Genomic DNA, 14369 nt, shown 5'->3' with positions numbered 1-14369 from the left:
TTTAAAAACTTCCTAGAATGTTGGGGTGATCTTTTGGTGCTCTATGTAAAGATGGTCCTTATATTATTCAAATGCTAATTTTGTCCTTTTCTTTTTTTGCATGTTTTTAATTGGATATTTTATTCAAATACTAATTTTTGTACCTGAAGAAGAGATGATCAGATTACAGGCCAGACTTTGGTTTCTTTATTCTAATAGCTCAGCACCTGCATCATATTTTACAAAATACACATCCCTCACCTTCTGATTAGTTTGATAAAAAGCTGACAGCCCATAGCAAAGGAGGAGAGAATAGGCAGGACTTACAGCAGAGATGGGAACTCTGGGAAACAGTCAGAGGCTGAAGAACTTACCAGCTAGACATGTGGCGATTAAGGTATTGAGGAGAACTAATGGGCTACATGAACATAGATTAGCATAAATAGGTCAAGTTATGTATAAGAGCTAGTTGGGAACAAGCCTATGATAAAGCCAAGCTTTCATAATTAATAAAAGGTTTCTGTCCCCTTATATGGGAGCTGGTGGGCCAAGAAACTCATCCCACTATACTGGAATTTTCTAAAATGTTTTTTTTTTCCTAAATTCAATTGGCAGGTTCAGAACTCATGAATTCAGAGAGCCAACTATAACAAGAATCAAGTCAATAAAAAATAAATAAATAAGTGGTGGCGCACGCGTTTAATCCCAGGAGGCAGAGGCCGGCAGATTTCTGAGTTTGAGGCCAGCCTGGTCTACAGAGTGAGTTCCAGGACAGCCAGGGCTATACAGAGAAACCCTGTCTCAAAAAAAAAAAAACAAAAAATAAATAAAATATAAATAAATAAATAAAGTAAGTAAGTAATTAAGTAAATAAATAAATGAAGAAGATAAGTAAGAGTACTCCATTTTTAAAATGAGCAAAGAATTCAGACACTTCTTCAAAGAAGATATAAAACGTCCAATTTGCACATAAAAAGATGATCAACATTTTTAGTTATTATGGAGGTGAACAAAGTAACAAAATACTACTTTACTCTTATCTGGATGAATAAAGTCAAAATGATAGCTAAAAATGACAAAACATATAAAGAAACCAAAATTCTTCAAATAATTAAAAGTTGTTAATATATAAATGGTAACACACACACGTAAGACAAATAAATCTATTTCATAGAAACATTATTCATAATTGTCAAAAGGTGGAAGCAGACCAAGTACATAGCAAATAATAAATATAAAAATATATGTCTATATAAAAGAATATTACTTAGAAACAAAAATTAAATACTGACATATCCACTATGAATGAACCTTAAAAAACATTTGAAGTGGAAAAAAAAGCCAATCATAAAGACCACATATCATGTGATTAAATTTATATGAGAAGAATCAAAACCATAAACTGAATACATAGAATAGGCAAACCTATAGCTGTAGAAAATACATCTGTGGCTGCCTAGAACTAGGGAATCAGCATGTGAGGAGGTGATATAAAAAGAAATGTAGGTGGTTCTCTCTAAGGTAATAATAATGTTCGAACACTGAATACAATGATAGCTAAACATATCATGAAATATACTTTATATGGATGAGCAATATAATGTAAATTATGTATAATAAATATGTTCTACCTTTAAAAACCATAATTCAGAAACATAGTCATCACTCCATTTCTAAGAGTTCTAAATTCAAAGCAATACCAGGAAAACTCAAGTGATACCAGGAAATCGTCTGATCCACAAATTATCTTTCTACCTGACACAGGAACTCTTCTTCCATCTGCCCGAATTTCCCAGGACAAGAATCCATGGAAGTCCCAGGAAGACTCCATGCTTATTGACCCAAAAGGCTTATCCCAAGATATAGATGATTACAATTACATTTTAAAAGACCAAGTTTTCTGTTGTTGTATCCTCAAAATTACTAGTATGCATTGTCCTAAAGGACAAACAGAATACTATGAGATTAGTGGGGCATCAATGGTTATCTTTGGTCCACAAAAAGCAGGTAATAGGGCAGAAAATAAAAATCTTAACCTTTATGAAGACCAGCTTAGCATACAAAGACTAGATACAGAGAAGGTAGGCTGGGAAAAAGACTCAGTGGTTAAGATCAACTACTGTTTTCCAGGGAACCTGAACTCAGTTCTCAGCACCCACTTCAGCAGCTCACTACCACCTGTAACTCCAGGTTCATGGCATCTGATACCCTCTTCTGACCTCCACTGGTACCCCAGCTCCATACACAAAAATAAATAAATAAAAATTTAAAAGACAGAGCCGATTCTTTTCTCCACTACATATTTAGGTGTCCAGTATTTTCGAGAGCAGTACACAGAAGCAATACAACTTCATAAGATTTTTAATTATTTATATATAAAGTTTTCTCAGGAAAGATATTCATTAAAGTTACAACCACACTAGCCAGGTGTGGTGATGCATGCCTTTTATCTTGGCTCTAGGGTGGAAGAGGTCAGCCTGGTCTACTGAGTGAGTTTCAGGACAGCCAGGGCTACACATAGAAACCCTGTCTCCAAAAACAAAACAACAACAAAAAAATTACAAACATACTCAATTATTCTTTTGATAATCACTAATCAGTTATTCAAGTTATAAAGTACAAGTTATAAAGAGATCAGAAATTTAATTAAAATTTCAATCTTGTTCACTTTAAGAAATTATTAAAATTTTAAAAAGGAATATAGAACAAACATCAATGATAAATGAGGATCAAAGGTTCATATGGCAATCCTAAATCTTTACACTTACCAAGCCAGCAGTAAGGGAAGGTGCAGACTGTCCAAGGGATTGGTTTCTCATTCGAACCAGGTTTGATGCTTCTCCTGTAGACTGCCAAGTTACCTGTCCCACACTGCTGTGTACACTGCTGGACAAAGGGAGCAGCTGCTTACCTTCAAACAAAAGGCAGAAAACATTCATGTAATTATATATTGACAAATGAATGAAAAGATACAAATAAAATGCTACCAGGTGGACAAAATAATATTGACACAAAACAAGAGAGTTTCATACTTATCCACGTAAGAATTTGACATGGCCAAATTAAATGTCTTGATGATGAGAAATGCAAGTGAAATCCTAAAGTGAGTTGAGTATATTTAGTCCCGATAATATTCACAGCCATGCTAATCTCTCACCAGAACACTTAAACCAGCAGACTTAAGAGTTTTCCAAGGACTATTACCCTACCTAAGTGCAATAAGTAGAAGAAATAGTATTCAAAAGGGTTCTGAGGCTTGTGGTTTCATAGATAAATACTGAATCTGTACTGTTTTCACCAGGTTCAATGTGCTCAGTCCAGGTTTACCAACTACATTAATTGTATGCAAATATAAGTGAAAGTCAAGCTAGACAAAGTGGTGCCAACAAGAGTTCAAGGCCAGCTTGGGCCATATAGCAAGTACCAAGCCAATCAGGATAATACAATAAGATCCCATCTCAGGGGCAAAAGTTGCCTATGAACGCCTAGAATTGCAATGGTTTTTGCAAGGGATGTACCAGTCCCATTTCCCCCTTCACATAATTCATACTACTACTAACCAAAATCAATGTGACTATGACATTTATTTCCTTTAAGAGACATCTAGTGGCTTTCCCAATGTTTATAAAGAATTAAGTCAAACTTTTTATCTTCTACAGAGAATTCTGGGCCAAAGAGATGGCTCAGCAGTTAAGAGCACTGAGTGCTCTTCCAGAGGTCCTGAGTTCAATTTCCAATGACCACATGGTGGCTCACAACCATCTGTAATGGGATCCAATGCCCTCTTCTGGTGTGTCTGAAGACAGTTACAGTGTACTCATATAAATAAAATAAATAAATCTTTTTTTTTTAAATTCCAAAATTCAGAGTATCTTTCTGGCTTCATCTCCTACTCTTTTCACATTTTTCCCTTATTCAACTTCACTGTTATACCCTGCACTTTCCATTGGCTTTATCTTAATTACTCAGTTCACTTGAAAACTCTTCCTGTCTACATGGCAAAACCTTAGTTATTTAGATTTTTCTTGTTTTTGTTGCAAACAAAATATAATCCAATTCATTTGGACAGCAAACCAAACAAAGAAAATTAAAATTAAGAAGAAAATAAAAATTGAGAATGACTACAATCTGCTTGGCCTGATGACAACATGTAATCCCAACACTCAGAATAAGAAGACAGAACTGTCTGAGCCCACCTAGGCTTCACACTGAGTCTGAGAACAGCATAAGCTATACACCAAAGCCCTATAACCAAGCCAGCATCAAAAACAAAACAAAAACACAGTTTAAAAAGAATGACTTTGGGGACTGGAGAGATGGCTCAGTAGTTAAGAACACTGGCTGCTCTTCCAAAGGACCAAAGTTCAATTCAGAGCACCAACGTGGCAGCTCACAGCTGTCTATAACTACAGTCCAAGGGCTTCTGACACCCTCACACAGACATACATGCAGGCAAAACAACAATGCACATAAAATTTTAAATATATATACATATAAAATAAATATAAAAACTAAACAACAGGATAGACAGACAGACAGACAGACAGACAGACAGACAGACAGATGGACAGACAGACAGATGGACAGACAGACAGACAAAGAGAAAGATCGAAAGCAGACAGGTAGAATATAACTATCAAAACCAGGGAAAGAAAGGTACAGACTATATAAGACTAAAGAAAGCTACCTGAAATCAAGTTAAGCAAAAATTGTTTTCCCAACAAAATCTGAGATAGGTGCAGTACTAACAAATGAAAACAACTGCTAGGCATGGTGACATGAGCCTTATTCAACACCTGGAAGGTAGATGCAGACAGATCTATCTCCATGAACTCTGAGGTGATCCTTGTCTACATGGCAAGTTCCAGGCTAGCCAAGGATACTCAGTAAGATCCTCTCTCAAAAAACAAAAAGAAAAGAAAAGAAAAAAAGAAATTAAAATACCTAAGGCAAGATACAAGGCTGAGGCAATGGAGAGGAGGTTCAGAGCATGGTTGATTCCCAGAACCCACATGGTGACTAACATTTGTAATCCAGTTCCAATTCTGGTACACTGACACACAGTCAAAACACTTAAACATAAAATAAGTTAATAAGTAATTTAAAATAAAAAAGATACAAGGCTGAAGTCAAGTTAAGTAAAAATACAGATAGTCAAACAATTAATTTCCACAATTTAAAACACTAAAATTTCCACACAGAATAGAACAGATTTAGCATTACAAAGCATAGCACAGGAACTAGTGTTGCTAGGAAATTAAAAGAAAAAGTTAAAGAGATAGCTCAACAGTTAAGGGCACTTGCTCACAACTAACTGTGAGTTCAGTTCTGGGGGACTCAACCCCCATTTTCTGACCTCCTTGGGAACCAGGCACACAATTATTCACAAACATAAATACATATAAAATAAAATGTTTTAATCTAAAGTGAAAAAAAGCTCAGTGTGGTAGTGAACACCTTTAATCCTAGCACTTGAGGAACAAAGGGGGTAAGTCTGCTATGTGGTCTACATAGCTAGTTCCGGGCTAGCCAAGACTATATATAGACCCTGACACAAAAAAATAAACAAAATAAAAGGGGCTGGAGAGATTTCTTAGTGACTAAGACTACTTACTGCTCTTCCAAAGGACAAGAATTTAATTCCCTTGCTGGCACCAACTTAGGGTGAGGAATTTAACTACGTAACTTTAAAAATAAAATTAAAAGGCCCAGGCTCATACCTTTAAACTTAGCATTCGGAAGGGGAGGATCTGTGAGTTTGAGGCCAGCCTGAGCTAAAAACTGTATGTGTGCACAAATGTATGTGTGTATGAAGGTATACATGTATGTGGAGACCAGAGGACAACATTGGATGTCCTTTCTCAGGTACTATCCACCTGTTTTTGTGTGTGACAGAGACAAGGTCTCTCAGTGACCTGGAACTCACCAAGTAGGCTAGGCTGTGTGCCTGACAGTTCAGTAAATTCCAAGAACCTCCACAGCACTGGGATTCTAAGTGATACTACTACCCATGGCCTAAGCAACTAAATTGTCCCCCCAGTGCCTACAGGTTTCTTCTTTTTTTTTTTTTTTTTTTTTTAATATTTTTAAAATTTTATATACTTTATATGTATGTTTTGCCTGAATGTGTATGTATATGCATGCCTAGTGCCTGCGAAAGTCAGAAGAGTAAGATCCCCTCAAACTGGAGATGGTCATGAGGCAACTTGTTGGGACTCAAATAGAGGTCATATGCAAGAACAAGTGCTCTTAACTGCTACACCTTCTATCCAACAATCTATCTAAAAGCAGTTTGTTTTGTTTTTCTTTTTACGTTTCTTTGTTTCTTTCTTTGTATACTTTTGGTTTTTCCAGACAGTTTCTCTGTGTGGCTCTGGCTGTCTTGGAACTTGCTCTGTAGACCAGAGTAGCTTCAAACTCAAAGATCTGCCTGCTTCTACCTCCCAAAGGGCTGGGATTAAAGGTGTGTGGCCCCCTCCCCACCACCACACTGCTTGTTTTTACCTTTTAATCCTTAATTCAAAACTCTATTTACAGGACTATTCAAATGTTTCACAGGGTAAAGGCACTTGTAACCAAGCCTGATAACTTCAATGATCCTCCAAATCATTGTGATAGAAAGAACCAACTCCTAAAAATTGTCCTCTGGTTTCCACATGCACATACACCACAGTATACACCCATACACCCATACATTTACACAGATCAGTAGGTTTTTTTAAAGTTCAATTTATCATGGACAATCAGAAGATAATCCTGTTCTTAAAAAATAGCAGAGTTCTATGAAAAATAAGAGCAGAAATCACAAAATGAAAATGAAAGCACAATAGTGAAAAGATAAAGCCAAGGGGAACATGACTAAAAAGGAACTGAAAGAAAAGAGATGACAACTGTTGACTACTGGGAGGAGCACACAGCAGGACTTGTTTCCTCTACTCATCTTCTCTACTGGCCATACTCCTTTTGTTTTTCATAGTCTATTGACTGATTTAAATTACTGTATCTTAACTGTTTTCAACCTGGACTAAAACTTCTTTTATAACTTTGTATATTGGATTTTATAACTGTCTTTTCTTTACAGGAGGCAGGAAGATAATTATGGGAGTTTGCACAGTAGCAGAGCACTTGGCTAGCATATATAAGACCCTGGGTTTTTTCATCATGGGTAGCAGGTGGGGAGGTAAGGGTGATAAGAAAAGGCTGTGAAAATCTACAAAGTTGTAAAAGGAGCAAACATCATCCTGGAATAGCCAAGAGTACTAGTTAGCTAACAATATTTATGCTGTTCAAGTGGCTAGCATTTGGGAACATATCAAAGAAGAGGCTATCAAGATGACAAATCAATTGATACATCTTTACATATTAACAACACAGTCCCACAATTACCCACCCCCATCCCCACTTTTTGGTTCTGGAGATTGGACCCAGGTTCTACGCATGCTTAGCACACTGTGTACCACATACTAGTGTGGCCATTTCCCACATTCCATTAACAAACCAAGTCTGGTATTTACCTGACAGAGAACTGGCCAGGCTTCCTCTCCGTAATTTACAGTCATCCTGACTAAGTTGTCGCTGGAGTTTAGCTTTTCCAGTAGCTGAAAATATGTCAGGATTACTAAGCTTCCTGAAGAGCAGGGGACTAAGTCCAGTAACCATATCCTTCAATGAAAAAGAAGTGAAACATGAATCTTTAGTAACTTTTCTAACAAACTTTATATTAAACATCCATACAACATTCATTGCAATTAAGAAGTGTCATTAGAGCTATATACACAGATGGCTCAGCAGTTAAGGACATTAGCTGCAATTCCAGAAAACCAGGGTTCAATTCCCAACATCCAAACAGCAGCTCATAACATCTCTTAACTGCAGTCCCAGGGAATCCCATGCCCTCTTCTGGTCTCCACAGGAACTGCATGCACTTGACATACATGCAAGCAAAATACCAATAATATATAAAATAAAAATAAAATTTTAAAGTACCAATTTAAAAAAAAAAACATGTATTCAGATATTGGAGGGGGTAAGCAAATGCACAGTACAAGTGTAGAGATCAGAAGACAACTCTCAGGAATCCATTCTCTTTCCATTATGTGGATTGACAGCAAGTACCTTTACTTGCAGACACCTTACTGGCCTAAAAAGTACTGCAGTAAACACTGATGTACAAATACTTCTGATAGTTTAACTTGAAGTCTTCTGAGTAAACACTCAAGAGTAATATACCTGGATCAGAAACATGTCTCTTCAATACTGCTTAGTATGCTATTGAAGGACATAAAATGTTAACATGAAGTGCCAAAGGAAAAATAAAAGAATTAGCCCACAAGACAACTTAGGACATTTTAATATAATATACTTACTCATAATGAGTGCAATTCTAACTGTTTGCTTAATTTACTTCTCTTTTTATTCCCTCCCTTCCCCACCCCTTTTTTTTTTTTTGTATTTTCCTGTGGCTTCTGCTTACTACAATGTTTCTTAGTTTAAATTTTGAATGCCTGATCATAAAGATGCTGATGAGACATTTTCCTCTTCATCCCAACAGGGTGAAAGTAACAAGGGAACACCTTCATAAGGTATAATTCCCTCACCCCAAGAATCAACAAAACATAACCCACCGTTCAAGGGATGGAAGAAACTTTTCTGGCTCAGCCAGAAAGATGCACATACAGGGTGTCCTGAGCCTCCTTATATTACTAAAAGTGTGCAGGACAAGCCCAAGATTCAATGGTAGAAAGCAACCCTAGGGTCATGAAATGAGAGAGCTATTCAAAAAGGCAGTACATAAATGTCATCCAACACAGAGATCTTAAGTCAGTATAGAAAAAAAAATCTAACAATTTTGCTAAGTATAAAACAGAGGAAGAGAAAATTACTGAGAAAATTTGTCAGTTGGTATTCAAGCTAATTTTATATATAACTGTATTAATTCAAGCTGCAAATATTTGCAAAATTAGAAATTGATCTACCTAAAGATAATCTGGCTATAGATTTCACTCAGTGAGAAATATTCCCGAGTGTGTTTTGTGGGTTTTCTATTCCTGCTGCTATTTAGCTATCATGCATAGGCAATCTACTTTAATTCAAAAGCATCTTTAAAAAATCATAAAATTAGCAATTTATAAAAACATTAATAAGAGGTTTGTTTGGTTTGGTTTATTTTTTATTTTTATATTCTGTGCATTGGTGTTTTCCTGAATACATGTATGTTTAAGGGTGCTGGATTCCCTGGAACTGGAGTTACAAACAGTTGTGAGCTACTGGGAATTGAATGTAGGTCTCTGGAAGAGAAGCCAGTGTTCTTAACTACCGAGTCATCTCTCGAGCCCCATTTCCATCTCTCCAGACCCAAGTTTTTTACAACTCAATCCATGTTTTAAAAAATACCTTAAAAAAATCTTGCCAGGTATGGTGGTGGACAGCTTTATTCCCAGTGCTCAGAGAGCAGAGGCATGCAGGTCTCTGAGTTCAAAGCCTTCCTGGTCTTCAGACAAAACAAAAAGAGGAGGAAGAGGAAGGTGAAGAAGGTTATGCTATAACTATAGATAAATTCTCAGATATCTAACTTTTCTTAGCCTCCTATTCCAATCTACCTTTCTCTAACCTTACTTCTTCCTCCTTTGCCTCACACAGAACAAAACTGAGTATCAAAGACTGTTGAGGCCTGAGGGAGAAAAGGGATATTAAAATTTTCCATGTTAAAAGCATCTTTTTTCTAAGTAGCTCTATAACCAGGACAGACGCAAGCCAGTATAACAAGCTATATACAGTTTTCATCTCACTTTTACTGGCCCTTTCTCACATCTCAGAAAGAGATAAAACTTTCTACTTTGTTTTTACTGAATATACTGATTTAATGTAATCGTGTCACATATTTCATGATCATTGTTTTCATGTATTTAAAGATTTGCGTTTTTAAATGCATCTTTGTGAGTCTAAAGTAGCAAGGGCAGAGACTAGAAAGATAAGTCAATAGTAAATAAAGTGTTTGTCTAGATGACTCAGCAGGTAAAAACACTGACTGTTCTTCCAGAGAAGCTGGGTTAAATTCCAGGAATCCACACGGTGACTGATACAACCCATAGATACAATCATCAGTTAACTCCAATTCCAGGACATCAGATGCCCTCCTCTGGCCTCTGTGAGCACCAGGTACACACATGGTGCACAGACATGCAGGCAGGCAAAATACCCATTTATTTTGTTTTTGTTTTTTTGTTTTTTGTTTTGTTTTGTTTTTTGAAGCAGGGTTTCTCTGTATAACACTGGCTATCCTAGAACTCCTTCTGTAGTCTAGGCTGGCCTTGAATTCAGAGATATGCCTGTCTCTGCCTACCAGTGCTGAGATTAAAGTTTTGTCCCACCATGTCTGAACCTTAAATAAAAGTTCATTAATTAAAAACAATGAGGGCAAAACTTAATCTGCTGCCAAATTTCCAAAAAATTACTAAGCAAAACAATCTATGGCCATTATACTTCTACACTGTTTTAAAACTTAACAGAGCTAAAGCAGAACATAATGATCCCAGCACTACCCTCTCTCCCAGGCAGATGAATCTGAGTTTAAGGCAAGACTGGTCTACAGCAAAAGTTCTAAGACACGGCTAGAGAGATGACTCAGAAGTTAGTTATACAGTTTTTTGCAGGGGACCTAAATTTGGTTCACAGCACCAACATCAGATAACTTGCAACTGCCTGTAACTAGCTCCAAAGAGATCCAATGCCTCTGGCTTTCACAGATTCCTGCATTCACATGTATATACACATATGAACATACATAAAATTAAACATATTTTAAAACATTGTATATTGGAATTATCATTCTAGATATGCCTCCCCCACCCCACTCCCACGCTCTTTTGAAAAACAAAGCTTTGCACTGAGTAGTGGTGTCACACATCATCATTAATTCCAGTACCCAGGAGACAGAGTAGGCAGATCTCTGAGTCTGAGGACAACCTGGTCCTCAGAGTGAGTTCTAGAGCAGCCAGTGCTATACAGAGAAAACCTGCCTCAAAAAAAAAAAAAAAAAAAAAGGAAAAACAATATAGTCCTTTTCTTAGAAAATTCCAGGATTAAAAGGGATTTTTAAAATGGTCATTTTTAAATCAAATTGTTATTGCTCACTCAGCATACAACAGATTTACAAAAGACATGATATGAACAAAGTATTTTGAATGTATTTCATTTGGTTCCCTAATGCTGTCTTCTGACCTCGACACACATGCCATGGTACACATACCCACAAATATATCAATAAATGTAACTTTAAACATTTTTAAATGTTAAACTGCTAAAAGATAAGATGTTAACTTGAAATTAAGTCTATCGCTTTCCGGTCTGGGCCCCAGCACTGAGTAGATCCCGGGCGGCAGATCTGCACCCAATCTCACAGAACCCAGAGGAAGCAGGCCTCCCATGAGCTCTAACCCGGGCAGTATCTTAGGTAAGGAGACAACAACACCTGCCCCAAACAGGGAGTAACTGGGACCCACTAGGACCCAGGAAGTCACTCCTGGTCCGAAGCACTGGTTCCTTCCAGTCTGCACCTGAGCACTGAGCAGATCATGGGCCCCAACTCTAACCCCAGTAGTAACACACACCCCACACAGCTCTGACACAACCAAGATAATAGGAAAGACAGGCTCCAGTCAGAGACAGGGCAGATAGCACTAAGGAGATCCAGATGATGAAAGGAAAGCACAAGAACATAACCATCAGCAACCCAGGGCACTTGGCATCATTAGAACCTAGTTCTCCCACACAAGAAAGTCCTGAATTCCCCATATCACTAGGAAAGCAAGATTCAGATTTAAAATCACTTCTAATGATGATGATAGAGGACTTTAAGAAGGACACAACACTCTCAAAGAATTTGAGGAGAACACAGGTAAACAGGTAGAAGCCCTTAAAGAGGAAACACAAAAACCCCTTAAAGAATTACAAGAGAACACAACCAAACAGGTGAAGGAATTGAAAAAAATCATCAAGGACAGAAAAATAGAAGTAGAAACAATAAAGAAATCACAAAGGGAGCCTACCCTAGAGATAGAAAACCTAGGAAAGAAATCAGGAATCATAGACACAAGCATCACCAACAGAATACAAGAGATTTGAAGAATCTCAGATGCAGAAGATACCATAGAAAATATTGACACAACTGTCAAAGAAAACACAAAATGCAAAAAGTTCTTAACACAAAACATCCAGGAAATCCAGGACACAATGAGAAGACCAAACCTAAGGATAATAGGTATAGAAGAAAATGAAGATTCCCAACTTAAAGGGCCAATAATTATCTTCAACAAAATTATAGAAGAAAACTTCCCTAACCTCAAGAATGAGATGCCCATAAACATACAAGAAGCCTACAGAACGCCAAATAAGACTAGACCAGAAAAGAAATACCCCCGTCACATAATAATCAAAACACTAAATGCACAAAACAAAGAAAGAGTATTAAAAGAAGTAAGGGAAAAAAGGCCAAGTAACATATAAAGGCAGACCTATCAGAATTATACCAGACTTCTCACCAGAGACTATAAAAGCGAGAAGATCCTGGACAGATGTCATACAGACCCTAAGAGAACACAAATACCAGCCTAGGCTACTATACCCAGCAAAACTCTCAATTACCATAGATAGAGAAACCAAGATATTCCAAGACGAAACCAAATTTACACAATATCTTTCCATAAACCCAGCATTACCAAGGATAATAGCAGGAAAGCTCCAATACAAGGAGGGAAATTATACCCTAGATAGAGCAAGAAAGTAATCCTCTTCCAACAAATCCAAAAGAAGATAGCCACACAAAGATAATTCCACCTCTAATAACAAAAATAACAGGAAGCAACAATCACTGTTCCTTAATATCTTAACATCAATGGACTCAATTCCCCAATAAGAAGACATAGGCTAATGGACTGAATATGTAAACAGGACCCAGCATTTTGCTGAATACAGGAAATCCACTTCAGTGACAAAGACAGACTCTACCTTAGAGTAAAAGGCTAGAAAAAAAATTTTCAAGCAAATGGTCCTAAGAAACAAGGTGGAGTAGCCATTCTAAAATCTCCAGCCCATGAACAGAAAGGGAGGGACTCATGGCTCCACCTGTATAGGTAATTGAGGATGGCCTTGTCAGGCAAGAGGGTAGCAGGCTTGATTATTGCTGGTATAACAGCTTTAATTCCATTAATTGCTAGCACCACTGCTTCTGCAATAGCATTGACACAAGGAATTAAGACAACTATTTTTGTTAACCATCTAGCAAAAAAAAGTTACTAATGTATTGAGTATACAAAAGGATTTATATAGGTATCTGGAACAACGAATGATGCTCTATAACCCATTCAAATTATCTGACGGAGGTTCAGGGTTCAAGAGTTAGGACCCATCCCAAATGTCATGACAAATATCATTTGAGTAGCATTACTTTTGAAATTCACAATGACTGTCATAATAATTAGAAAAAAGTTTAAAGACACCTGTAGGATATTTGGCATAATCCTAACACCTCTCTGGGTGTGTTAACTTTGCATAGTAAGATTATGAATTTAAAGAATGCTGCTCTGTTGACCTTTGATGCTACAGATAATGCTGATAAAATTATACATGGCCTGAGCTCAGTATTCCCATTTTGGACAAACCTCAGGAATGGCATATATAGTTTGATCAGGCTAGCCCTTCTTGTCCTGGGAATAATTTTATTCCTGCCCATCGTGCTAAAGCTTATCTTTAACAACATCAACATGTTGGCAGCCAAAGTACATGGCTTAAACCTGAAAATGGACACCCTCCCCCCTCCAGACAGAGTTACCTAAGACAGAAGTGCATTGCCTTTGAGAATGCATATTCCATGACGGGTAAGGAAGGCATTCTTGTGAGAATGACCTAAGACAGACTAAGTCTTGTTAACGAAATAAAAAAGGGGGAGAGGTGGAGAGCCTTTGGGGCTGCTTGGCAAGAAGCTGACATGGACCAAGGACAAGGAAAGGGGCTGCTTCGCAGGAATATGACATTGGCCAAGGACAAGGAAGTAAGCTTCAAGCAGGAATCTGACATTAGACTAGAACAAAGAAGTAATTTCAGGTAGGAGTCTAAATCGTAGGCTACAACAAAGAAGTAACTTCAGATAGGAATCTAAATATTAGGCCAGACCAAAGAAGTAATCTCAGATAGGAATCTAAATTTTAGGCTAGAACAAGGAAGTAGGCTTCAGACGTGAAAATGACCTTGGGCTAGGATAGGAAAGTAGGCTCATATACTTTGGTCATCTGGATAAGCCTTTAGAAACAGTGATCATGGGAGTGTTCACATAACTGGGTTTAATGCCTTGCTTTTTCTTTGACTATTTGTGTTAATTGCATTGCTTATTCCTC

At 37.3% G+C, this 14369-nt stretch overlaps 1 protein-coding gene across 5 annotated transcripts in view; it reads right to left on the bottom strand.

Moving 5' to 3' along the window:
- Positions 1-14369, bottom strand: part of Mast2 (microtubule associated serine/threonine kinase 2) — a 161667-nt gene that overhangs the window by 125836 nt on the left and 21462 nt on the right. For 4 of the 5 annotated variants that reach the window (XM_034501899.2, XM_034501900.2, XM_034501901.2 and 1 more), the window contains exons 2-3: positions 7494-7641; positions 2748-2890 (exon numbers count right to left, since the gene is read on the bottom strand). In XM_034501899.2, coding sequence (XP_034357790.1) covers positions 2748-2890; positions 7494-7641 — 291 coding nt within the window. Of the gene's footprint in view, positions 1-2747; positions 2891-7493; positions 7642-9372; positions 9470-14369 lie in introns of all 5 variants that reach the window. The other variant, XM_076934398.1, reaches the window with a different exon arrangement.

The sequence above is a fragment of the Arvicanthis niloticus genome, chromosome 5 (genome assembly GCF_011762505.2).
Source record: "Arvicanthis niloticus isolate mArvNil1 chromosome 5, mArvNil1.pat.X, whole genome shotgun sequence".
Taxonomy (NCBI): Eukaryota; Metazoa; Chordata; class Mammalia; order Rodentia; family Muridae; genus Arvicanthis; species Arvicanthis niloticus.
The sequence above is the reverse complement of the archived record's forward strand: the minus strand, read 5'-3'. Positions and strand labels throughout refer to the sequence as shown.